Source organism: Aotus nancymaae, unplaced genomic scaffold (assembly GCF_030222135.1).
Source record: "Aotus nancymaae isolate 86718 unplaced genomic scaffold, 86718_ANA_hifiasm-v0.15.2.pri h1tg000011l, whole genome shotgun sequence".
Lineage (NCBI taxonomy): Eukaryota > Metazoa > Chordata > Mammalia > Primates > Aotidae > Aotus > Aotus nancymaae.
The window spans coordinates 33,868,397-33,892,521 of NW_026988422.1; the positions used below are offsets into that span (position 1 = coordinate 33,868,397).

The following is a 24,125-nucleotide window of genomic DNA, read 5'->3' on the forward strand; positions in this document are numbered from 1 at the left end:
GCTGATTAGCAGGCTCCAGATCACCCTGATTCATCCATTGTAAAGTTCTGCCACAGCCTTTCACCTAATGGTTTTAATAACGATTGATGATCATTGCCTAAATCCATTATTTCATTAGTGACTTTTTTTTCTAATTCTGTCATTCCATCTATGGAAGGATGAAATTCTCTTTTAATTAGTGGTTACCCTGAAATGCAGTTGGCACAAGAAAGGCAAGATGATTGCTTTCCATTTATTTTTTTCTATTTATTAATATTATTTTTCAGAGGCATGTGTTAATTCCTTAACAACCCCGCCAAGGTGACTAATTTTTCAAAATATCATTTTGGGTGTTTCATAAATTTGCATTTCAATCCATCACATTATTTATTTTTAGTGTTTATGTATTCCATTTTTGGGCATTGGGAACCCCTTCAGTTTGGCTCTGTACCCTTTGATGTGACCCAGTAATTTTGATAGTTTATTGACTGTTTCTCAAGCCCATCCTTATACATTTAAGGTCATGGGGTTTTTAATTCTTTAATTTTTATATTGATATTTATTTCCCAAGTATTGAAAATGTTAGTTTTTAATAGTATTTATGTTATTTATTTTTCTTTTCTCTCCTGCCAGACTCTGTAATTACATAACTTTTGCATAATAATGAAACAAAGTTAAGGAAGTACTCAAATAACACAGTCTGCCGTCTTAAGGACCTAGTCTCTTTTTTTGCCTCAAAGCTCTTTCACTGAATTTCTGTCAGATGCCTCTTTTAACAAAAAATGTGGACGGGTTTGTACAAAAATAATAGTTAAATGACAAAATATAATGTTTTTCTTTTTTCAACATTTTTCTCCCTGAGATTGGGTCTCACCCTGTTGCCCAGGCTGGAGGGCAGTGGATCAGTCATAGCTCACTTGCAACCTTGTACTCCTGGGATCAAGGGATCCTCCTGCCTCAGCCTCCTGAGTAGCTAGAACTACAAGCACACACCACCATGCCCTTCTAGTTTTTTAATTTTTTTTGTAGAGGTAGGGTCTCAATATTGCCCAGGCTGATCCAGAACTCTTGGACACTAGAATCCTCCCACCTGGGCCTCCCAAAGTTCTAGGATTACAAGCATGAGCCACCATGCCTGCCCTATTTTTTTCTACTTTTATTTTGGATTTAGAGGGTACATGTACAGGTTTGTTACATGTGTATATTGCATGATGCTGAGGAATGTGGTATGTGCAGTCTTTTCACCCATGTAGTAAGCATAATGACACAGGATTTTTCTTCTTCTTTTTAAGACAAACTCTCACTCTGTAGCCCAGGCTGGCGTGCAGTGGCTGGATCTCAGCTCATTGCAACCTCCAGTTCCCAGGTACAAGCAGTTCTCCTGCCTCAGTCTCCCAAGTAGCTGGGACTACAAGCACGCCCCACCACACCTGGCTAATTTTTGTATTTTCAATAGGGAGGGGGTTTCACCATGTTGGCCAGGCTGATCTCAAACTCTTGACCTCATGTGATCCACCCACTTTGGCCTCCCAAAGTGCTGGGATTACAGGCGTGAGCCACTGCACCCGGCCGACACAGGATTTTTTTTGGCCACTTTGCCAGCCAGAGACCTCCAGCCAGCAACATTCATGCCCAGGCCTTGCTCAGGCCCAAGCTCACCAGAAGAAATGCCCAGTCTATTCAGCCTACTGGGCTGTGCCTGGCTTGCACTCCAGTGCAGATCCTGCAGCCATTTCAAGTGCACACTCAGACCTGGTGGGAGTTGGGTGGTGAGCGAGCAAACGCAGTGTCTGGCCGGCTGCTCCAAGCACTGAGACAGGAGCAGGCTCTATGTGGAGCTGTTGCTGGACCAGAGACAGGAGCAGGCTCTATGTGGGGCTTGTTGCTGGACCAGGCGTGTCACACTGATGGGAACACAGTGGCACCCAAATAGGGGTGCCTGCAACCCTGAACCTCAGAGGGGGATGTTGCAGTGTGTTAATTGTGCTTTTAGTGCTGCCATTTGCAGCCGAATGGACAGCAGCATGTTAGTAGTTCTTTCAGTCTCGTCGCCCCAGCTCTGGCCCGCTGTTGCTTTCCGTTGCGTGGGGTAGCTGCCCTCCACTGGCAGAGCGTGGAGGGCCACAGTATTACAGCCTTCTTTGTACCTGTGTTAGTTAGGTCCTGAGTTCTTGTCCCCTATCCAAGAAGAATGAGGTTGTACTGATGATCAAAGGGTAAGGAGAGCAGAGAAGAATTTTGTTGAATGACAAGAAACGGTTCTTAAGGGAGAGGACATGCAAGGGTGGTCTCTCTCTCTCTCTCTTTGTCTCTCTCTCTCTCTCTCTCTGTCTCTGGGTCCGGGAGTTTATGGGCTCAGAGTGGGAGAGTGCATGCTGATTGATTTGTGAGTATGCAAAAAAGGCTAAAACAAAGGCGCCACTCAAAGGGGCATGATAATGTAAAAAAACCAATTAGGGAAAGGTAGATACAAGTAAAATAGGTGACGTGTGGGGAATCAATCAGAGGAAAGTGTCACAAACAGGAAGAGAGGTTCTCAATCCAGTCCGTGGATTTATCCAGGACTTGTAGCTAGGCTTTAAATTGTCTTTCCCTTGAAGGTTGGGTTTTCCCTAGGGATCTACCCCATCTGCCTAGGCATCTAACTGCCTCTTGATGCTATCAATAGTACCTGATAGGTAGTTTTTCCAGCCCTTTTCTCCCGTCTTCCCTGCCCCCTCTATAATTCCCAGTGTCTGTTTTTCCCATCTTTATGTCCATGGGTACTCAATGTTTAGCTCCCACTTAGAAGTGAGAACATGAAATATTTGGTTTAATGTTCCACATTAATTTGCTTAGGATAATGGCCCCCAGCTGCACCCATGTTACTGCAGAGGATATGATTTTGTTCTTTTTTTATGGGGCTTCATCATATTCCATCGTGTACATTTTATTTATCCAATTTGCCACTGATGGGCACCCTGGATTGAACCTTGTCTTTGTTATTGTGAGTAGTGCTGTAATGAACTACAAGTGCATGTGTCTTTCTGGTAGAATGATTTATTTTCCTTTGGGTATATACCCAGTAATGGGATTGCTGGGTGGAATGGTAGTTCTAAGTTCTTTGAAAAATCTTCAAATTGCTTTCCACAGTGGCTGAACTAATTTACATTCCCACCAACAGTGTATAAGCATTTCTTTTTATATGCAGCCTCGCTAACATCTGTTATTTTTGACTTTTTAATAATTGCCATTATGACTGTTGTGAAATGTTCATCACTGAAATCAGACAAATGCAAATCAAAAACTTCATATAATTTATAAAAGGTTAGACAGCTATGAAGGCAGAGGGCTTTTACTGTCATTATCAGCAGCAATAGTGTGTAAAGGAGACCACATCTAGCACAGTGTTATACACTGAATAGATACTCAGTATTTTTTTTCTCCTAAATGTAGGTGACTTTAAGAGTAGTCTCGGCTGGGTACAGTGGTTAGCGCCTGTAATCTCAGCGCTTTGGAAGGCTGAAGTGGGCAGATCACTTGAGTCCAGGAGTTTGAGACTAGCCTGGCCAACATGGTGAAACCCCATCTCTACTAAAAATACAAAAAATTTGCTGGGCATTGTGGTGCACGCCTGTAATCCCAGCTACTCAGAGGCTGAGGCAGGAGAATCTCTTGAACCCGGGAGGCGGAGGTTGCAGTGAGCTGAGATTGCGCCACTGCAGGCCAGCCTGGGCAACGGAGCAAGACTCTATCTCAAAAAAAAAAAAAAAAAAAAAGAATAGAGTCTCAATGGGCTGGGCTGGAATTCCAAAAGAATAGTGTCTCCAAAGAATTCCAAAAGAATAATTCCTAAGGAAAGGAATTTCCCCCCATGTTTAATTCTTAGAGATTTATTTTTGTTTCTGCTGGAGAGGGGGCCATATTCTCCAAGCAATGCTTGTTGAGTTCTACTCTCTAAGATGAAATTTGAATATGAAAATGGGTTATATTAGGAAGAAATATACAGTTATCTGATGCTAACTTGATCTACTTTTTTTTTCCCAGATGATGGACATAAGAAAGCTCGAAACGCTTACCTGAATAATTCCAATTATGAAGAAGGAGATGAATATTTTGATAAAAATTTGGCACTCTTTGAGGTAATATTTGGGAGAAAACTATGGACTGAGACTTTAGGAACAGAGATCTCATGATAGCCATTTTTTTACATCATTTGGTTTTAAAATTGTACAAGCTGGATAATTTAATAACTAATGTTGAAAATATAATATTGTAACTTGTTATTGTAGTTAATTTTTTCTATGTAATCTAATTATAGTGAGTAAATATCAAATCAAATTGTTATGTAGTAAAGAAGAGGAGTTTGACTTCTTGGACATATGGATAACCTTGCAATCTAATTCAGCTGTGATTTAAATGTTTTTATTAGAATAATCTTTCTTCTAAGTATAAATCAGTGTATTTCTCCACCCTTTGTCTGGAAAGACTATCATTTGCCTTAGAACTAACTAAACAAAATCACTGTAGGAAGCAGGCTGCCAAATTAGCAGGACCTGCTTGTCTTTTTTTTATGTCAAATAGTAATTGTATATATTTATGGATTACAGTGTGATATCTTGATATTTGTATACATTGTGGAATGATTAAATCAAGCTGATTAGCGTATCTATCACCTTGGATACTTACCATTTTTGTGGTAAAAATACTTGAATTTGACTTTCTTAGCAATTTTGAAATATACAATATATTATTATTAACTGTAGTCGCTATGCTGTGCAATAGATCTCAAAAACTTATTTCTCCTAACTGAAACTTTGGACTCTGTGACTAACCTCTCCCCATTCCCCTACGTACATCCCAAGTGTCTGATAACCACCATTTTACTCTTTACTGCGAGTTCTACTTTTTAGATCCCACGTGTAAAGTGAGATCATGTGATATTTATCTTTAGGTGCCTGGCTTATTTCACTTTACATAATGAAGAGGACCTGTATATCTTATCTGAGTAAGACAACATGGACTCTGTGGCCAGACTCCACAACCTGTGGCCACGTTGTTGAAAGGAGCTTGGTTTATTTCAGCACTACCTTTGTCTGGCTTTCGACAATAAGTGCCACTTCTCTATGTACCTTTTTTTGGTTTGTTTCTGAGACAGGGTCTTGCTCTGTCACACACTCTGGAGTGCAGTGGCATGATCACAGATTGACCTCCTGGGCTCAAGGGAGCCTTCTACCTCAGCCTCTCTAGTAAGCTGGGACTACAGGCATATGTCACCACACCTGGCTGATTACTAAAATCTTTTGCAGAGATAGAGTGTATGTTGCCCAGGCTGGTCTTGAATGCCTGGGCTCAAGTGATCCTCCTGTCTTGCCCTCCCAAAGCATTGGGATAGCAGGTGTGAGCCACCATGCCCAATTCAATGTTCCTTTTTTTTTTTTTTTTTTGGAGATGGAGTCTCACTCTGTCACCCAGGCTGGAGTGCAGTGGCACAGTCTTGGCTCACTGCAACCTCCACTTCCCAGGTTCAAGCCAACTCTCCTGCATCAGCCTCTTGAGTACCTGGGATTACAGGCATGCGCCACCACACCCTGTTGATTTTTTGTATATTTAGTAGAGACAGGGTTTTGCCATGTTGGCCAGACTAGTCTCGAACTCCTGACCTCAGGTGATCCACCCACCTCAGCCTCCTAAAGTGCTGGGGTTTTAGACGTGAGCCACCATGCCTGGCCACTTATTTTTTAAATAATACTCTCTCTCATCTTCCTTCAAGCAGACGTCTGAAGTCAATATTTACTTCAGTCACAAAAGTTTTTCCTCAACCTGTCCATACTTGTTGCCGTAAGTAATAGCTATAAATGTTAATAGCCAAAAAATGGGAGGTACCATAATTAAGGATCATCTTATTGATGTTCTTTACTAGGTTACTGTGATTTTGTTTTTACTAAAGTTACATAGCTACTAGAAAGAATGTAAGGTTTTGTTTGTTTTGTTTTTTGAGACAGGGCTGAGTCTATTTCCCAGGCTAGTGTTCAATGGCATAATCACAGCTCACTGTAACCTTAACTTCTGGGCCCTAGTAGCTAGGATTACAGGCATGTGCTACCATGTCTGGCTAATTTTTTAAGAACATTTTTTGTAGAGATTGAGGTCTTGAACTCCTGGCCTCAAGTAGTCCTTCCCCCTCAGCCTCCAAAGTGCTGGGATTACAAGTATGAGCTAGTAGTGCACCCAACCAGTAATGAAAGTTTTTATGTAAGAATTTTATGAGTGGAAAACAGCATGGAGGTTCCTCAGAAAATTAAAAATAAAATTAACTGTATGATCCAACAATTTCACTACTGGGCATATATCCAAATAAAATGAAATCAGAATGTCATTGATATTTTCACTCTCATGTTTATGGCAGCATTATTGATAAAAACCAAAATATGGAATCAACCTGTGTCTATCAGTTAATGAATAAAGAAGATGTGATATGTGATATATAGAGACAGTAGAATCTTATTCAGCCATAAAAAGAGTGAATGCTATCGTTTGTGAGGGCATAGATGAACCTGCAGGACATTGTTAATTGAAATAAGGCAGGCACAGAGAGACATATACCATGTGAATTCACTTACATGTGGAATTTAAAAATTCAAACTCTTAGAAGCAGAGAGCACAGAATGGAAGTTCCCAGGAGGGAGGGAGAGAATGTGGTATGTTAGTTATAGGGCACAAAGTTTCAGTTAGGAGGAATAAATTTTTGAGATCTATTATATAGCTGGTGACTATAATTAATAATAATGTATATTTGAAATTGCTAAGACAGTAGATTTTAAATGGTGTCAGCACAAGATAATTTGAGGTGATGGATATGTTAATTAGGTTGATTTAATCATTCCACAATGTATGAAAATATTGAAGCATCACACTGTACACCATAAATATATACATTTTTTGTCAAATAATTTTATAGAGACTCATGTTGCCCTGATTAAGTGTGATTGTCTAATGTGAGGAAGGGGGAGAATAAATTCTCATTGATAAGTTTTCTTAAAATGATACCTGTGAAATATTTTTTTATTTACTTTGAAGTTTTCTGGTAGCAAGATTTGACAGTTATGTTCAGTGTTCTTTGTAACGTATTTCTTCCATGTCACTGACTTTATAGGAAGAAATGGACACCAGACCGAAGGTGTCTTCTCTCCTCAACCGTATGGCCAATTACACTAATCTGACTCAAGGAGCAAAGGAACATGAAGAGGCAGAAAACATCACTGAAGGGAAGAAGAAGCCCACCAAGGTGAGGCCTCAGAATATCGAGGACTACGTAAAAAAGAACCCTGTATATAAGAAAGAAGGAAATACCTAAGGCAGCATTCTGTGTTCAGTAGCTATTAATTAAATGCTTGATAGGTGCCTGGAACTGTTCTGAGCACCAGGGTCATAGCACAAACAAAACATACAATGCAGTCTAAATTCTAATGTGGGGATACAGTCCTTAATGTTTTAACTTACAAAATATATAACATATTAAGTGTTGATAAATGCTTTAACAGAAATTTAAACAGAGCAAAGAGACTGAAATTGGCAAGGGAGCCAGAGTGGAGGGGGGTTGCTACTTTGATAGGTTGGACAGGAAAGCCTTTCTGACAAGGTGATATTTGAGGAGAGATCTAGCTGCTGTGAGGGAGTGAGCTATGTGGGAAAAGAGCATTCAGGGAGACGGAATAGCTTTTCAAGAGAACTATGTCCATACCCATCTGCTGTTGCCATCTGTCTGTTGTGAAGTTGTTGGGTTTTTTAAAGACCAAACATTAGTTTGTCTCAAAATGAAAATATAAGACATTCAGTTTACCATTCTGGTTGTTCAGCTCTTTGAAAAAGGGATAAAATGGCCCTCAAACCTTCATTTTACCATCTATTTTATTTACCAACTACTGTGAAGAATTTATGCCAAATTCTGAAGAAATTCCTTAAGTCTTTATTCTTTTTAAATGAAAAAAGCCAATAGCTTTGTAAAACAAAATTTTTAATTGTTGTGGGTGCACATAAACTTTCATTTGTGGCCAAATGCCTATGTGTAATAAAAACCTGTGGGAAACTTTACAAAGTTAAAATGTATAGTTTTAGGAATAATGAAAGTATGGTGATAAACACTTGAAAGATGGAGATTTTATATGTGCCCTTTTCAAGATATTGATTAAACTTATGATCTCTGCTTTGAGACTAATATGGTAATTAGGGAGCAAGTTATTATATAAAAGATTGAAAACCTCTCTTTAGGATAACTGTTTAATTTTTTGTCAATGTTTTTCTTTTTAGACCCCACAAATGGGTACCTTCATGGGTGTCTACCTCCCGTGTCTACAAAATATTTTTGGAGTGATCCTTTTTTTACGCCTTACATGGGTGGTGGGCACAGCTGGAGTTCTTCAGGCTTTTGCAATTGTCCTTATCTGCTGCTGCTGTGTAAGTACTCACTGGCACCTGGAGATCACCTGAATGTTGCAAGTTCTCAAGAGTAGATGCACACGACCTCTTTGGGAATAAAACAGAGAATACTAGGGAAGGATTCATGATCTCAACAGAAGAAATTATTCTGATATTAAAATCTAAAGGATTTTCAGTCATTTAGTGCCTATTAGTCACTGCTTTCTGTCTATTACATGATACACTAGAAATTACAAAGCAAGATTTCAAATGGAAATAGAAGATGAAGTTCCTGTCCTCAAAGAATTCAGAATGAGAACCATTTGAGCTTGATAGCACCAAAGTTGTGACAGAAAGTGTGTTAGAAAATGTGATGTACTACTCTAGTATATATTGAGAAACAAGACAGGTTATTGGGGATGTGAGGGGTAATTGTTATTTGTATTTTGTTTTGAAGTCTCTTCCCTTATCTCTTCCTTAAAAATTCAGATGTTCTTTCCAGGTCTTCTCTCTACTGTATTGAGAACATTTGTGTCTTCCCTTAATTTAAACTTCTCCTATGTATGTATCCCAACCACACCGATGAATTTTATAGGTTTCTACTGTCCTCTTTTATCACTATGACCATTTTACCCTACCTTTATATTATGCCTGGTTAATGAGTATATAGCTGATGAGCAAAACAGGTTAAGCAAGCACAGTTCATATATTTAGTAACTTAAAACTAATGGTACCACCTTTTTTTTTTCAGTTTCACAGGGTTAAAACCTTAAGGCTGTGTTTGCCTTCTTAATTGCTTTTCACATCTAATCAGCTACCAAAGCTAATCTGTTTGCTTTCTGAAATCTTTTACACTCAGCCCTTTTTATTCACACTACCACCTCTATAGTTTTTACCGCTCACTGAACTGCTATGGTAGCCTACTAACCAATCACTCTGCCTCCAGCTACTCCTATGCGCGATCCATTCTATACTATGCTTACCAGGTAATGTTTTTAAAATGCAGTTCCTATGTGCTCAGAAGCCTTCAGGGGTTCCCTTCCTTACTGAATATTGTTCTTGTTATTGTGTTTAGTCTTTAGTCAGGTTCTAATCTATTTTCTGAGTTGTTTCTGTAGTTAATTCTTTTGAGTATACTATGCTCTATTTCCTGTGTAACTAGGAAATTCAGAGTGAGATTAGCAGGTTCCCCGCCCCCACCGAGACAGAGTTTCACTCTTGTTGCCCAGGCTGAAGTGCAGTGGCACCATCTCAGCTCACTGAAACCTCCACCTCCTGGGTTCAAGCAATTCTCCTGCCTCAGCCTCCTGAGTAGCTGAGATTACAGGCATGCGACACCATACCTGGCTAATTTTGTTTTTTAGTAGAGACAGGGTTTTTCCCTGTTGGTCAAGCTGGTCTTGAACTCCTGACCTCAGATGATCTGCCCGCCTAGGCCTCCCAAAGTGCTGGGATTACAGGCGTAACCACTGCAGCTGGCCAGACGAGATTAGCAGTTCTTAATAGCACCTGACCTACTGATGTGGGAGCATTTTGACAGAATCCTCCAGATGTTAATGGTATGACTAGTGCAATGAATTGAACCATATCATCTTATTTCCATATCATTAGGTATGACTGTTCATAAGAGGAGATGGAGTTAAATGTTTGCCAAGTGCTCTTGGAACACCAGTGGAGAAGTAGTATAGAAATGTCATCTTTACATAGTAACAATGCTCTCCTTTCCCTTTCCCCGCAGACTATGTTGACTGCTATCTCCATGAGTGCCATTGCCACTAATGGAGTCGTGCCAGGTTAGTAGGCCAAGGTTGTATTTCAGGATTTATCAGTGTTGACTGTGTTTATGCTATAAAGCAAGAGGTGCAAACTTCTGAGGAAAAGAGTACTATTTAGTTTGTTCTGTGCTACAACAGGGTAATGGTCTATAGGACATAGACATACTACTACTTGACTTTAAGATGCCTTTTAAAAATCTGTTTTTTAAACTAGAATGTGTTAATTTCAGTCATATTCTTAGCTTGTATTAGTTAGAAAAGTGTGTGTGTGTGTGTGTGTGTGTGTATTTATAGACAAAGTCTCACTCTCTTACCCAGGCTGGAGTGCAATGACACAATCGTAGCTCACACAGCCTCCAATTCCTGGGCTTAAGCTACCCTCCCATTTCAGCCTTCTAAGAAGCTGGAACTAAAGGTGTATACCACTATGCCTGGCTTTTTTTTTTTTTTTTTTTTTTTTTTTTCTGAGACAGACTTTCACTCTTGTTGCCTAGGCTGGAGTGCAATGGTGTGATCTTGGCTCACTACAACCTCCATCTCCTGGGTTCAAGCAATTCTCCTGCCTCAGCCTCCTGAGTAGCTGGAATTATAGGAGCCTGCAAAAACGCCTGGCTAATTTTGTATTTCTAGTAGAGACAGGGTTTCCTCCATGTTGATTAGGCTGGTCTCAAACTCTTGACCTCAGGTGATCCGCCCGCCTTGGACTCCAAAGTTCTGGGATTACAGGCATGAGCCACTGTGCCCCGTCTTTTTTTTTGGTTTGTTTAATTTTTTGTAGAGATAACTTCTCACTGTGTTGCCAGTCTGGTCTCAAACTCCTGGCCTCAAGCAGGCCTCTCACTTCATCCTCTCAAAGTGCTATGATTAGAGGTGTGAGCCTCCACACCCAGCCAGAATATATTTTATTGGGCTATCTCATGTCGTAGTAAATATTCTCTAATTTATTTCTAAGTAATGCTGGCAAACTGTATTGCTTCATATGGCTCATTACATTAGATGTGCAGTATATCCCACAATAACCCTTTCATCTTTTACTTCCCACAAGCAAGTCACATTCAGGGTTTGTAGAAGCCTGAAACATTTAGCCTTCCTGTATATTTTTATTCTTATTTATGACTTGATCACATTCCTCTTACTAATACACACTCTTTCTCATTCACCTTCTATTTTGTCTTTTAGCTGGGGGCTCATACTTTATGATTTCCCGGGCACTGGGCCCAGAATTTGGTGGGGCTGTTGGCCTCTGTTTTTATCTTGGTACCACATTTGCAGCAGCCATGTACATTCTTGGTGCCATTGAAATCTTTCTGGTAAGTAATGACTTCATTGTGGTGTATAATGTAGCAGAAATATTGATTTGGGTTTATTCTTTGATATGAAAGCTTCTGAGAGATTGGCTGTAGGAATAAATCAGGTGATTGACTGCCAACCTGAGCTGGCTTCTTATTGTGAATATGAGGTGAAAAGGTTGAAATTCCCTTTGCCTATTCCTTCTCTACCTGATTGCCACCACTCTGCCACCTCATCCAAGAGGGTCAAGCCTTGGAGGCAAGACTTGCACCAATGGGGAAAAAGTAAAATAAAGTTTATCTTTTTTGATATCTTCTTCCCTATGAAATAAAATATTTCTTATTTCTCTATTCACTGAGACATATTGTTTACTATTTAAAGTAGTGACAGCAGAATCAGAGTTAAAGATGATTATATTTATTTTATATAACCTTATGAATAAAATTATCAGTTTATCCCTTTCTTTCTATTAGGAAATCTAGCTATTCAGAACAGCATGTAGACCAAAAAAATACATATATATCTATGACATCCTGTTTCTGTAGGCATTTCAGATCCTATTAGAAACTAGGCTAGTTCTCTAGTCATTTTCTGTCTCAGCTTTGCTTTCTTTTGTAAAAGCAAATGCAAACAACTACAGCCTTTTTACTTACTTCTTTTGAAATAACCTAATTTTGTACTTTTTTTTAACCTAACAGGTATATATCGTTCCCCGGGCTGCCATCTTTCGCAGTGATGACGCACTCAAGGAAGCAGCAGCCATGCTAAATAACATGCGTGTCTATGGCACAGCTTTCTTGGTCCTTATGGTATTAGTGGTATTTATCGGCGTACGCTATGTGAACAAGTTTGCCTCACTTTTCCTGGCCTGTGTCATTGTGTCCATCTTGGCCATCTATGCTGGAGCCATCAAGTCTTCCTTTGCCCCTCCACACTTCCCGTACGTGTCTGCCTCTCTGCCTAGCCATCCTTATTGGGTAGTAATGGAAAATATCTGGTGGTATGATAATTCCAAGTCAGAATTTCATGGAGTCTCTCTGAGATTTTCCCCTTTGGATAAGCCCAGTTAGACTCCCTTGTCTAGGCAGGAAGCCTCCCAGCAAACTATGTCCTGTTCATCCTCTTTCTTATGTAGAACTAGTAGCTATAACAATCATTTAGGTACAGATATTAGGTTTTTTTCTCCCTGATAATTGTACATAATCTTTTTTATTATACATATTTTGAACTATTCATGAAGGGCTTTGCAGACAGTGTAGTTATTGCCAGCAACCTTTATAAGGTATTTAAATGTTGGATTTCTTTTACTAATGAAAAATCAAGGGAATCAAAGGAAACCTAAAATGTTTAATAAAATAAAAGGAAATATTAATAATTTGCATGTATCTCTCTCTATATGTAATATTAACTCTAATACAACTGCCTTTTTTCAACTTTTTTAAAAATTTGTATATATTTATGGGGGTACAAGTGTAATTTTGTTACATGTACATATTATGTAGTGGTGAAGTCAGGGCTTTTATTTTTTATTCATTTATTTTTGAGATGGTGTCTCACTCTGTTGCTCAGGCTGGAATGTGGTGGCATGATCCCAGCTCACTGCAACCTCTCCCTTCTGGGTTCAAGCAGTTTTCCCACCTCAGCCTCCCAAGTAGCTGAGATTATAGGCATGTGCCACCCACCCAACAATTTTTTTTTTCTTTGTAGAGACAGGATTTCACCATGTTGGTCTGGCTGTTTCAAACTCCTGACCTCAGGTGATCCACCATCACGTGAGCCTGGACGTTTTTTTTTTTTTTTTTTTTGAGGCAGTCTCACTCTGTCGCTAATGCTGGAGTGTGCAGTGGCACTATGTGGCTCACTGCAACCTCTACCTCTCAGGTTCAAGTGATTCTCCAGTCTCAGCCTCCTGAGTAACTGGGACCACAGGCACAGGCCACCGTGTCTGGCTAATTTTTGAATTTTTAGTAGAGATGGGGTTTCACCATATTGGCCAGTCTGGTCTGGGACTCCTGACCTCAAGTGATCTGCCCACCTCAGCCTCTCAAAGTGCTGGGATTACAGGTGTAAGCCATTGCACCCAACCTAAGTCAGGGCTTTTATCCATTACCCAAATAATATACTTTGTACCCATTAAGTACTCTCTTATCATCCACCTCCCCTTTTAGTTCCCTAGTGCAAATACCTTAAAGTATGTTTTTTGAAGTAGAAATGGATTTGTGCAGATCTGTGACTCATAGGCCCACTTTTCCCTTTGACTAGTGGCATAGGGACTAGCTGGCACTGAGTGTTATTTGTAGTCTTGTTACAGGATTATCTTGAAAAGTCATCTGGATTATCTGAGGATCAAACTCATTGATCCTATGTTGATTTAACCAGATTACAGAAAAAAAAGATTTTTCAAGACAAAAAGACAGGTCCAGTGAGGCTTAATGACTTACCTTAAAGTTAATAGATGGCAGAGCAAGAAGGTGAACTGTGATTTTATGACTCCCCATTCATTATTTCTTTTATGCCATGCTATATGATGGCAGAAGTAGATTCCATCGTAAACTTTTAATCTGCTTATCTAGGGACTGTAATATAGCTGAAGGTCCTTTTTAGAGTCATAAAAGTTCTAAAGTTGACAGTCTGGCTGTATCTCACCTTGGGAAATTCCATTTTGCCTCAAGTTCACCTTTGAGGCTTCTCCTCTTCTTTGATTAGTACACAGTCATAATGCGTGGCATTTTCTTTGAGATATTCCAGCAAAACAAGACAAATCTAGAAGAATACATGAAACAAGGCTGGGAAATGTTGAGAGTTGTTGAAGCTGAGTACTAGGTACATGGTTCACAATAATGTATGCAATCATTTTGCAAATTTTAAAAGTCTCTTTGTTGAATCTGAGAGTATTTTAACTATGAATGTATTATTCCTTTGTTTATATTTGTGTCTCTGGGTTAAAAAAAAAATAAAACCAGCAGTTAATATTTGTGTTATAGTTACCCTCACTCCCACTGGGTCTAGGCATAAGTTCAAAATCAGTTTTCTCTTAGGCCATTGAGGGATTTGCCTTTTAATTCTGGCCAAGTTGTTTTCCTTGCAACAGTAGCCAGAAGATTCGACCTTTAGCATAACATTTTCAAGGTGTTTTTATGAATGTCAGGCTTTTCTAGGCCAAAAAAAGAGGAGTGCTTTTTTCTTTATAATAACAACAAAAGGACTTCAGTATTCTTTTAGACCTAACAATTTTAGCCAAAAATTTTGGAAGATGAATCAGCATAATGTCTTCAGACAGTTCTTTAGTTTGAGTTCTGTCACTGCCACCTGCCACCTATGACCTTGGACAGAGAACTGTATTTCCCTAACCTTCAATTAACTCCCTAACTTCCTGAACTTCAATAACTTCATCTACAACATAGCAATTCTAATACATCGTGATGTTGCTGTAAGGATTAAATTGGCAGAAAATGTTAAGTCAGCACTCACAGTGCTAAAATAAATTATAAATAAATAAACATTAGTTTCTTTCCTACCCTTGATAGTAGAAGCTCTTGGAGATGAGGTTCTTGTTTCCTTTACTAACCTGTTTACTTTTTTTTTTTTAATGTATTTTTTTTCCTTACTTGATCTCTCTCCCTATTTCTTTTCACTTAGGGTCTGCATGCTGGGTAACCGCACCCTTTCATCAAGACACATTGACGTTTGCTCTAAGACCAAGGAAATTAACAACATGACAGTCCCATCAAAGTTATGGAGATTCTTTTGTAACTCGAGTCAATTTTTCAATGCCACCTGTGATGAATACTTTGTTCACAATAATGTCACTTCAATCCAGGGCATTCCTGGATTGGCTAGTGGTATCATTACAGGTAAGTTAGGGAGTTATTGGACAAAGTTTTTACTGTTTTCTGAGGAAAATAGGCCTTGTCATCTTAGATTCTTCTACTGTGCATAAAGATTCACTGCCATGGTGCTACTTGCCTTCTTAAGCACGCCACACAGCTCTTAATTCAGCATATTTCTACTTTTCCATTAGTAAAGCTGTCCTTATTTAGGACTCCTTTACAGAGTGGTATCTGCTAACATTCACTTCCATTTCAGAGCAGAGTTGAGCAAATCACTTTCTAACCGTAGGATAAAATATTCTGTGTATTCTTGTAAAATTGCCAGTGTTCTTCCTGCACTCACAGAACAGAACTGTTTGAATGTCCACACCCACATGTATCTTCCTTAGCTAAGTTTCTGAAACATTCTTTAAGTGACTTCTATCATAAATGTTTGGTCTAGAAATTCTTTGCACATAAGTTTACATTAAGGTGATAGAAACAGCATTGATGACTAATAAATAATAATGGGATTTGTGGGGCATTTAGTTTTAGTCTATTTAACTTTTACTGATTTGCATTAGTAAAGTTAAACTGCATTTATATGCACCAAATCATTTTGTCAAATTATATTTAAACTAGATAAGAAAGAGCACTTTATTTTTATTTATGTGTGTTTTATTGTGCAATATGTGTGTGTACATGTGCTCATATAGAAGCAGACACACCTTTAGAAACTGTATAAATGAGGAATCTGATTTTGAATGTTGTTTGGGTAGAAAATTATCTAATTATCTTCTTTCCATACTGCTGCTGCTTAAATTCCCATTTTTCCCACTGTAGAGAATCTTTGGAGTAATTACCTGCCCAAGGGAGAGATCATTGAAAAGCCTTCAGCCAAATCTTCTGATGTCTTAGGCAGCTTAAACCATGAATATGTTCTTGTTGACATCACCACCTCCTTCACGCTTCTGGTGGGAATCTTCTTTCCCTCTGTTACAGGTAAGCACTTGAGCTGTTGTCTATTTTAGAAGCTGTCAGACCCAGGAAGTGATTTTTCTCAGGGGAGCAGAATTCTCATGGTTCCTAGATTTGCTTCTAGTCTTTGCTATCAGTATCAATATCAAAGTATCCAAGAAGTTAACGATTTTTTCCCCTTATCTCTAAAGGTATCATGGCTGGATCAAACAGATCTGGAGATCTGAAAGATGCTCAGAAGTCTATTCCCATTGGTACTATCCTTGCCATCCTGACCACCTCCTTTGTCTGTATCCTTTTATGGATCTGGTCTGAGTCTTAGTCATAGGAACGTAACTAGATGCTCAGTATTTTTATACTGGTAACAAAGATACCTGCTTTCTATCACTTCACTTCTTGCCAGATAATCTGTCCACCTCATATAGAAAATTCAAAAAAGAATTTATAGGAGTATTTAGCAACTCATTTTACAGATAGAAAAAATATTCTGAGTGTCCACTTTCTATCTCATGTTAGAGGGTAAACAGCAGTTTCCTTGACTCTCAATATGGTAGATTTAAGCAACGTTGTCCTTTTTGGTGCATGTATTGAAGGGGTTGTTCTCAGAGACAAGTGAGTAATTAATCTCTTTTTAACAATTCTGTGTCTGTCTGCCATGACTTCTGATTGTTCCACATAGCTCCAAGACAATTACAAACTCAACACAGCCAGGCTTCCGTGGCCCCTGCCTATAATCCCAGCACTTTGGGAGGCCAAGGCGGGTGGATTGCTTGAACTCAGGAGTTTAAGACCAGCCTGAGCAACATGGCAAAACCCTGTCTCTACAAAAAGCACAAAAATTAGCCAGGTGTGGTGGTGTACACCTGCAGTCCCAGCTACTTGCAGGGCTGAGGTGGGAGGATCACTTAAGCCTGGGAAGGCAAAGCTATAGTGACCTATGATCACACCACTGCACTCCAGTGTAGGTGACAAAGTGAGACCCTTTCTCAAAAAAATAACCCAACCTGAGTTATCATTTATGACTAACAATAAGAAAATATATGTATGTAGTTCCCAAAGGGGCCAGTATTTTCTAGTAAATATGTGAGACAGTTATAGTTCTTCAGAAAAAGCAGTGAATTTGTCTGAATGATGACTTCCCTGTACATCAAGAACTGTTCAGAAACGAGACCAAAAGTAAGAAGGGCAAGTAAAAAAAATTTCAAGTGTCTCTAGCATCTCCTCTATGAAAGATAAGTATCTAATTTTGTTTGGCATTCTGAATAAAAGCCTGAAACTTACTTTCTTCATCTTCTTTTCTCTTGTCTTCTTTTCTACTTATTTATTTAGAGACAAGGTCTTGCCCTATTGCCCAGGCTAGAGTGCAGTGGTGCAGTCACAGCTCCCTAAAGCCTCAAACTCCTGGCATCAAACAATCCTCCCTTTTCAGCTTCCCAAGTAGCTGGGACCACACCTAGCTAGTTTTTTTTTTTTTTTTTAATTTTTTTGTAAAGATGATGCCTCACTATTTAGTCCAGGTTGGTCTGAAATTCCTGGGCTCAAGCAGTCCTCCCACCTTAGCCGCCCAAAGTGCTGGGCTTATAGGCATGAGCCACCATACTCAGCCCTTTACCTTATTCTTTTTTTTAAATTTCCCACACTACACAGATCTGTCTCCTATTCTTTGTCCACATCACTCACTTTGTACAGGCCTTCAGAATTTTTGCCTATGTTATTGTAATAATCTCCCTTTTAGTTCTACCCTCTAATCCTTACTCCGCACTGCCACCAGAATGGCTTTTCTAAAATACAAAATTTGAACATAAAAACCTCCCTGCTTCAGCGCCTGCCAGTGCCTCTTAAAATCCATCACTGGCTGGGTGCAGTGGCTCACGCCTGTAATCCCAGCACTTTGGGAGACTGAGGCAGGCAGATCATGAGGTCAAAAGTTTGAGACCATCCTAGCCAAATGGTGAAATCCTGTCTCTACTAAAAATACAAAAATTAGCTGGGCGTGGTGGCACATGCCTGTAGTCCCAGCTACTCAGGAGGTTGAGGCAGGAGAATTGCTTGAACCCGGGAGGCAGAGGTTGCAGTGAGCCAAGGTCGCCCCACTGCACTCCAGCCTGGTGACATAGCAAGACTCTGATTCAAAAAAAAAAAAAAAAAATCCATCACTGTGATCTGTCCCTCTCTACCTCGTTTTACTCTTATCTCCTGCCATTCCCTCATAAATTCCCTAACTTAGAGTTTAATATGTCTTGTTATATCTCCACTTGTATACACATTTGTCTGTGTTGTTTCCTTTGCTTAGAATAGGTTACTCCCACTTAGCTAGCTCATATTCATCCTCTAAGAGACTAGGCTAAGGGTCTTCTCTCCTGTAAAGCTTTCCCATACTCACCCAAACAGAGGTAAACACTCCTCCCTTTGTTCAGCCACTCTATTTGAATACACTATTTTGTGGTATTTATGATGCTATATTGCAGCTACTTGTTTTCATATCACTCTACCTACACATTGAGCTCTTTGAGGACTCAAAGCCTAATAGATGCAATATAAATAATGTTGACAAAAATAAAGAGCACAGTGTATATGTATGTATGTAGCACAGTATATATGTGTGGGTGTATATATGTATGTATGTAGTATAGTATATTACTATACCCTTGTAATAGGAAATTTATGGAGCTTTGGTAAGTTACACGATAATATAAAAATTATTATTGAGACTGTAAATTAGAGTATCATATTGGAAAACTATTGGATATTATCTCCTAAAGCAGAACATCCATTTACCTATGACTCAGCATTTCCTCTCTAGCTATATCTAATAGAAATGCTTACACATATGCATCAAGAATAATTAACAAGATTTTTCACAGTAGTGTTTTTTTGTTTTTGTTTTTGTTTTTGTTTTTTGACTGCTTCATTTTCCCTTCATAAGTATTATTCTTAATAGCCAAAACCTGGAAATAATCGAAATGTCCATCACTAGTAGAATGATTAAATTATATATTCATGTAATAGAAAACCATATAGCGATCAAAGTAGGTCATAGCAATATACACCCCCCCCCAAAAAAATTCACAAGCAATGCTAAGTGATGAAAACCAGACATAAAAGTATGTACTGTATATCATTTATATAAAGTTTTAAAACGGTAAAACTACATAGTATTCAAAGTCAGAGGGCTGGGTATGGTGGCTCATGCCTGTAATCCCAGCACTTTGGGAGTCTGAGGCTAGACAAGTGCTTGAGGTCAGGAGTTCCAGACCAGCCTAGGCAACATAGCAAGACCTTGTCACTACAGAAAGTAAAAAATTAGCTGGGCCTGTTGGCTTATGCCTATAGTGCAACTACTGGGGAGGCTGAGGCAGAAAGATCAGTTGAGCCCAGGAGGTCAAGGCTACAGTGAGCCATAATCACAGCACTACCGTCCAGCCTCAGTGACAAAGCAAGACCCTGTCTCAAAAAAAAAAAAAGGTCAGGAGAGTAAATAGTGGAGAGGAAGAAAGAGCTTATCATTGGGAATGGGCATAAGAGAGAATTTTGGGTACTTTCAATGTTCTGTTTCTTGACCTGCATGGAGCATAGGTGTTTGCTTTGTGGAAATCTTCAGATGTACATTTGTTGTTTTTTGCACATTACTTTTTGTGTGCTTACTAAAAATTGTTAAAACAAGTAATTAAACTGATGCCATCTTTCACCCATCAAATTAGCCGTGATCAGACTGGGCGTGGTGCCTCATGCTTGTAATCCCAACACTTTGGGAGGCTGAGACGAGTGGATCACCTGAGGTCAGGAGTTCGAGACTAGCCTTGACCAACATGGTGAAACCCCATAAAAAAAGTTAGCAGTGATCTTAATATTTTTATTTTAATACATAAGACTGATGTGGAGTGTGCATGTGCCATAAGACTTGAATACTGTTACTCAGATCACTACAAATTTTTATTCATAGCTTTTTATGACATAGAAAAATGCTTATGTTTTAAGAATACAGAATTATAGGTGCAGTGAGATCTCAATTTTTCTAAAAAGCAGGTGTTTTTGATATCCTGAAGGGGAAAGTTGTAACTGAAGCTTAGCTTATTTTCTAGCCCCATATGTATTTTTTTCCTAATATAGGTCAGTAGTGCCTTTTGATCAAATCTGGCTATCTTTATATTTCATAATATTATTTGTCTCATTTTTGATTCTCTAAAACTTATAAATGGAAAAAAAAATGAGTGGGCCAGACGCTGTGTCTCACGCCTGTATTCCCAGCACTTTGGGTGGCCAAGGTAGGTGAATCACTTGAGGTCAAGAGTTTGAGACCAGCGTGGGCAACATGGTGAAACCCTGTCTCTACTGAAAATACAAAAATTAGCTGGCTGTGGTGGTGCACACCTGTAATCTCAGATGTTCGGGAAGCTGAGGCAGGAGAATCACTTGAACTTGGAGGCGGACTTTGGAGTGAGCCAAGATTGTGCCACTGTACTCCAGCCTGAGTGACAGAGGGAGACAAAAAAAGAAAAAAAAAGAGGGGGTAAATGTCTCTCTAGTATTTCAGTCTAAAGTTATTTCCAGATTAAATTTCCTCACTCCTATTTCCTTCCCAGGTTTGGGGATGCTGTGAAAGGTAATTTGGTGGTGGGCACCTTATCTTGGCCATCCCCATGGGTGATTGTTATTGGCTCTTTCTTTTCAACGTGTGGGGCTGGACTTCAGAGCCTCACAGGTGCGCCAAGGCTGCTACAAGCTATTGCTAAGGATAACATCATACCGTTTCTGAGGGTAAGTGACCTTTTTTAATGCCCTCTTATTTTTTTCCCAGTGTTAATGAGAAACAGTATGGTCTTCTTGGGCTTAGAAATTACTAGATGATAAATGTAGAGACATGGGTTTTTAGCACAAGACCCTCTAAATTCCAAGCATAAGTTTACATGTGAGTGCTGTAATGGTGTTTAAAAGATATCACAGTTGTAACACTATTGTCTTCCAGATGTCTGAAACTGTAGGCTGGAGGAATCAGACAGCATTGACTCAGTACTCCTATGCCTGATATTTCCCTTCTGTGTACAGGTTTTTGGCCACAGCAAAGCCAATGGGGAGCCTACCTGGGCTTTACTTCTAACTGCTGCCATTGCAGAGCTTGGAATACTTATTGCCTCCCTGGATCTTGTGGCCCCAATTCTTTCCATGTAAGAACCAGTGATTCTCTTCAGTTTTTCTTGTTTAAATGATAAAGAATACATGTTTATTTCCATTAGTCATATAACAGTAGTGACGAGAGTGGGCTAAAGACAGATATAACTTCACTTAAATAAAAATCATTTCTGAGAACTTTCAAGTAGCACTAACTTTTGTAAGTTATTAGGTTTTTGCCTACCTATTTAACTTGACAAGTTCTTTGGCTTCATTTCTAATTCATTATCAATTGGTTGTAGCTTTTATGACCACCGTTAGTTTTTTTATTTATTCACCTGTGACTTACTGATGGCTTACTACTTACCTGGCACTGTGTAATATGGTATTCTGGGAATACAAAGATGGATAAGACAATCTTATGGCACTGATAATGGATAAGGAAACCAATGATCCACATATAGTGTGATGAGTGCCATGCTAAAGGTGAACACTGAGTACCACAGGAACACCAAAGCAAGACATCTAAACAGACGGAAATGCAAGAAAGATTTTGTGGAGGAAGTGATACTTGTATCTTGAAGAATGACTGGTTATTTGCTAAGAAAAGAAGGGATGACAGCCATTCCAGGCAGAGAATGTGTCTAAAGGAATTAAGGAATGATATAAGATAGCACATCCGGAGAACCGGAGGTAGTTTGGCTAGAGGGGAGGGTGCATGTTGAAGGAATAACAGAATAGAGAAGTAGATAGACCAGATCACAGAGGACCTGGAAGTAGTAGGTAATCTTTGAGAACAAAATGATAATGCTTTAGGATGATCAGTTTGGTATAAAAATGGATTCGAAGGAGGCTAGAATTGAGCTGGGAATGCTAATCAGAAAGAAGATATGAGAGCCTGAGCTAAGGTGATTAGTAGTAGAGATGAAAAGGAAGAGAAGCAGCTTAGAGATTTTTAAATAGAATCCATAGGACTTGGTAAGTGAATTTGGAACAAGGGTAAAGAAGACGAAACCTGGATTATCCTAAGAACAACTGGATAAAGAGTGGTTGTGTCATTGAGAGAACAGAGGAGGATCAGCAGGTTTGTGGGGAGAGGTTTAAGTTTCTCTGCTTCCTATTTAATCAGGGGTTAGTTGTCTAGAAACAGGCTTCAATACAGCAAAGGTCTCCAGTTACTTAACCCTCAAATAATCATCTTCCAGTAATAATCATTCTTCTTTTTTTATTATTCAGGTTTTTTCTCATGTGTTACCTCTTTGTAAACTTGGCATGTGCCTTGCAAACATTACTTCGAACACCCAACTGGAGACCCCGATTCCGCTACTACCATTGGTAAGTCTGCTTCTTCTCTTCTTTTTACTCACATTTGAAGAGAACCCATCTTTGAACTAGAAAACTAGGAGAGTCTGGCTTCTTGATAAAATTTTTTTCTTTGTCAGCCATTTTATACTGTTTCAACTTTGAATTCTTAACTGAATCCTCACCCCCCTATCCTATTTTCCTGTATCACTTCATAATAACTTATAACACCCAATAAGAATAGAGCAAAAGCACAGAATAGGTATTTCCAGCCTGCTATAATTTTCAGGTTAAAACAGTCTTCTCTTGCATACTTATTTTCCTGTTTGTCCCTTAGGGCTACGGACTTAGATGATCTGAGTTCCAATCTCAGCTCTACTATGTCCTACCTTTGTACCCTTCAGCAAAGCACATAACCATGTAAAATTTAATTTTATTCATTTGTAAAATGGGACTAATAAATCTAAAATGCTTATCATAGTGTCTGGTACATAGTAAAGCTCTGCTCTCAACGAACTGTTGCTGCTGTTGCTATTGTAGTTAAGTCTCCCCGGTCCTGAAGGGGTCATCATGAAAGTTTTTTGGCTATCATCCTGTCTCTTTCCTCTCATAGCTAAGTGCTCATTAATTATGTCCTGTATGTACCTGTTGCTACATTCTTCTTTGCTGACTTTCTCCTTGTTCCCTTTCTGACTTCACTTACCAATGGTGGGCAGTGATGTAACCTTTACTGGGCAAAAATTTAAATCTTCTACTGATTTTTAATGCCTCTAATGCCCTTTCTAGCTCTAACTTTAGTTAAAAGTTCTTTATGCAGCCGGGTGCATGATTCACACCAGTAATCCCAGCACTTTGGGAGGCCAAGGCGGGCAGATCACCTGAGATCGGGAGTTCGAGACCAGCCTGACCAACATGGAGAAACCTTGTCTCTACTAAAAATACAAAATTAGTCGGGCATGGTAGCGCATTCCTGTAATCCCAGCTACTTGGGAAGCTGAGGCAGGAGAATCACTTGAACCATCGCTTGAACCCGAGAGGTGGAGGTTGTGGTGAGCCGAGATTTTGCCATTGCACTCCAGCCTGGGCAAAAAGAGTAAAACTCCATCTCAAAAAAAAAATTCTTTATGAACTTTTTTTGTTGCTATCTTGCTTCTATTTTTCTCTTTACCTTATATTTTCATTACATCCTAGTTTTCTCCAGATTAACTCTCCTGTTCATTCTTTTAAATTCATCATAGAGCTAGGAAGTTCATTCTGTACACAGAAAACCTTCAGTAAATGTAGTTGTCTACCTAATTTGTGTGATCAAAACAAGTAATTCTTTATTATCTGCCAGGTTCCTCTTATGTATAGTCCAAAAATAATAGCAAATTTTTCTCAGTGAGTTCTGCAGTTATGCTAATAAATATTTATAAAATTTTAGAAATATTTACATGAAATTTTTTAGAAGATCCCAGAGTTATTAACATTTCTGACTGTGTCCATC

At 39.1% G+C, this 24,125-nt stretch overlaps 1 protein-coding gene across 6 annotated transcripts in view; it reads left to right on the plus strand.

Annotated features, from left to right (window-relative positions):
• Positions 1–24,125, plus strand: part of SLC12A6 (solute carrier family 12 member 6) — a 105,591-nt gene that overhangs the window by 69,590 nt on the left and 11,876 nt on the right. For all 6 annotated transcript variants that reach the window (XM_064374819.1, XM_012465513.3, XM_012465516.3 and 3 more), the window contains 13 exons: positions 4,006–4,100; positions 7,115–7,246; positions 8,269–8,415; positions 10,115–10,169; positions 11,331–11,461; positions 12,140–12,381; positions 15,081–15,295; positions 16,094–16,252; positions 16,420–16,518; positions 16,783–16,840; positions 20,812–20,986; positions 21,275–21,393; positions 22,574–22,672. In XM_064374819.1, coding sequence (XP_064230889.1) covers positions 4,006–4,100; positions 7,115–7,246; positions 8,269–8,415; positions 10,115–10,169; positions 11,331–11,461; positions 12,140–12,381; positions 15,081–15,295; positions 16,094–16,252; positions 16,420–16,518; positions 16,783–16,840; positions 20,812–20,986; positions 21,275–21,393; positions 22,574–22,672 — 1,726 coding nt within the window. The remainder of the gene's footprint in view (positions 1–4,005; positions 4,101–7,114; positions 7,247–8,268; positions 8,416–10,114; positions 10,170–11,330; positions 11,462–12,139; positions 12,382–15,080; positions 15,296–16,093; positions 16,253–16,419; positions 16,519–16,782; positions 16,841–20,811; positions 20,987–21,274; positions 21,394–22,573; positions 22,673–24,125) is intronic.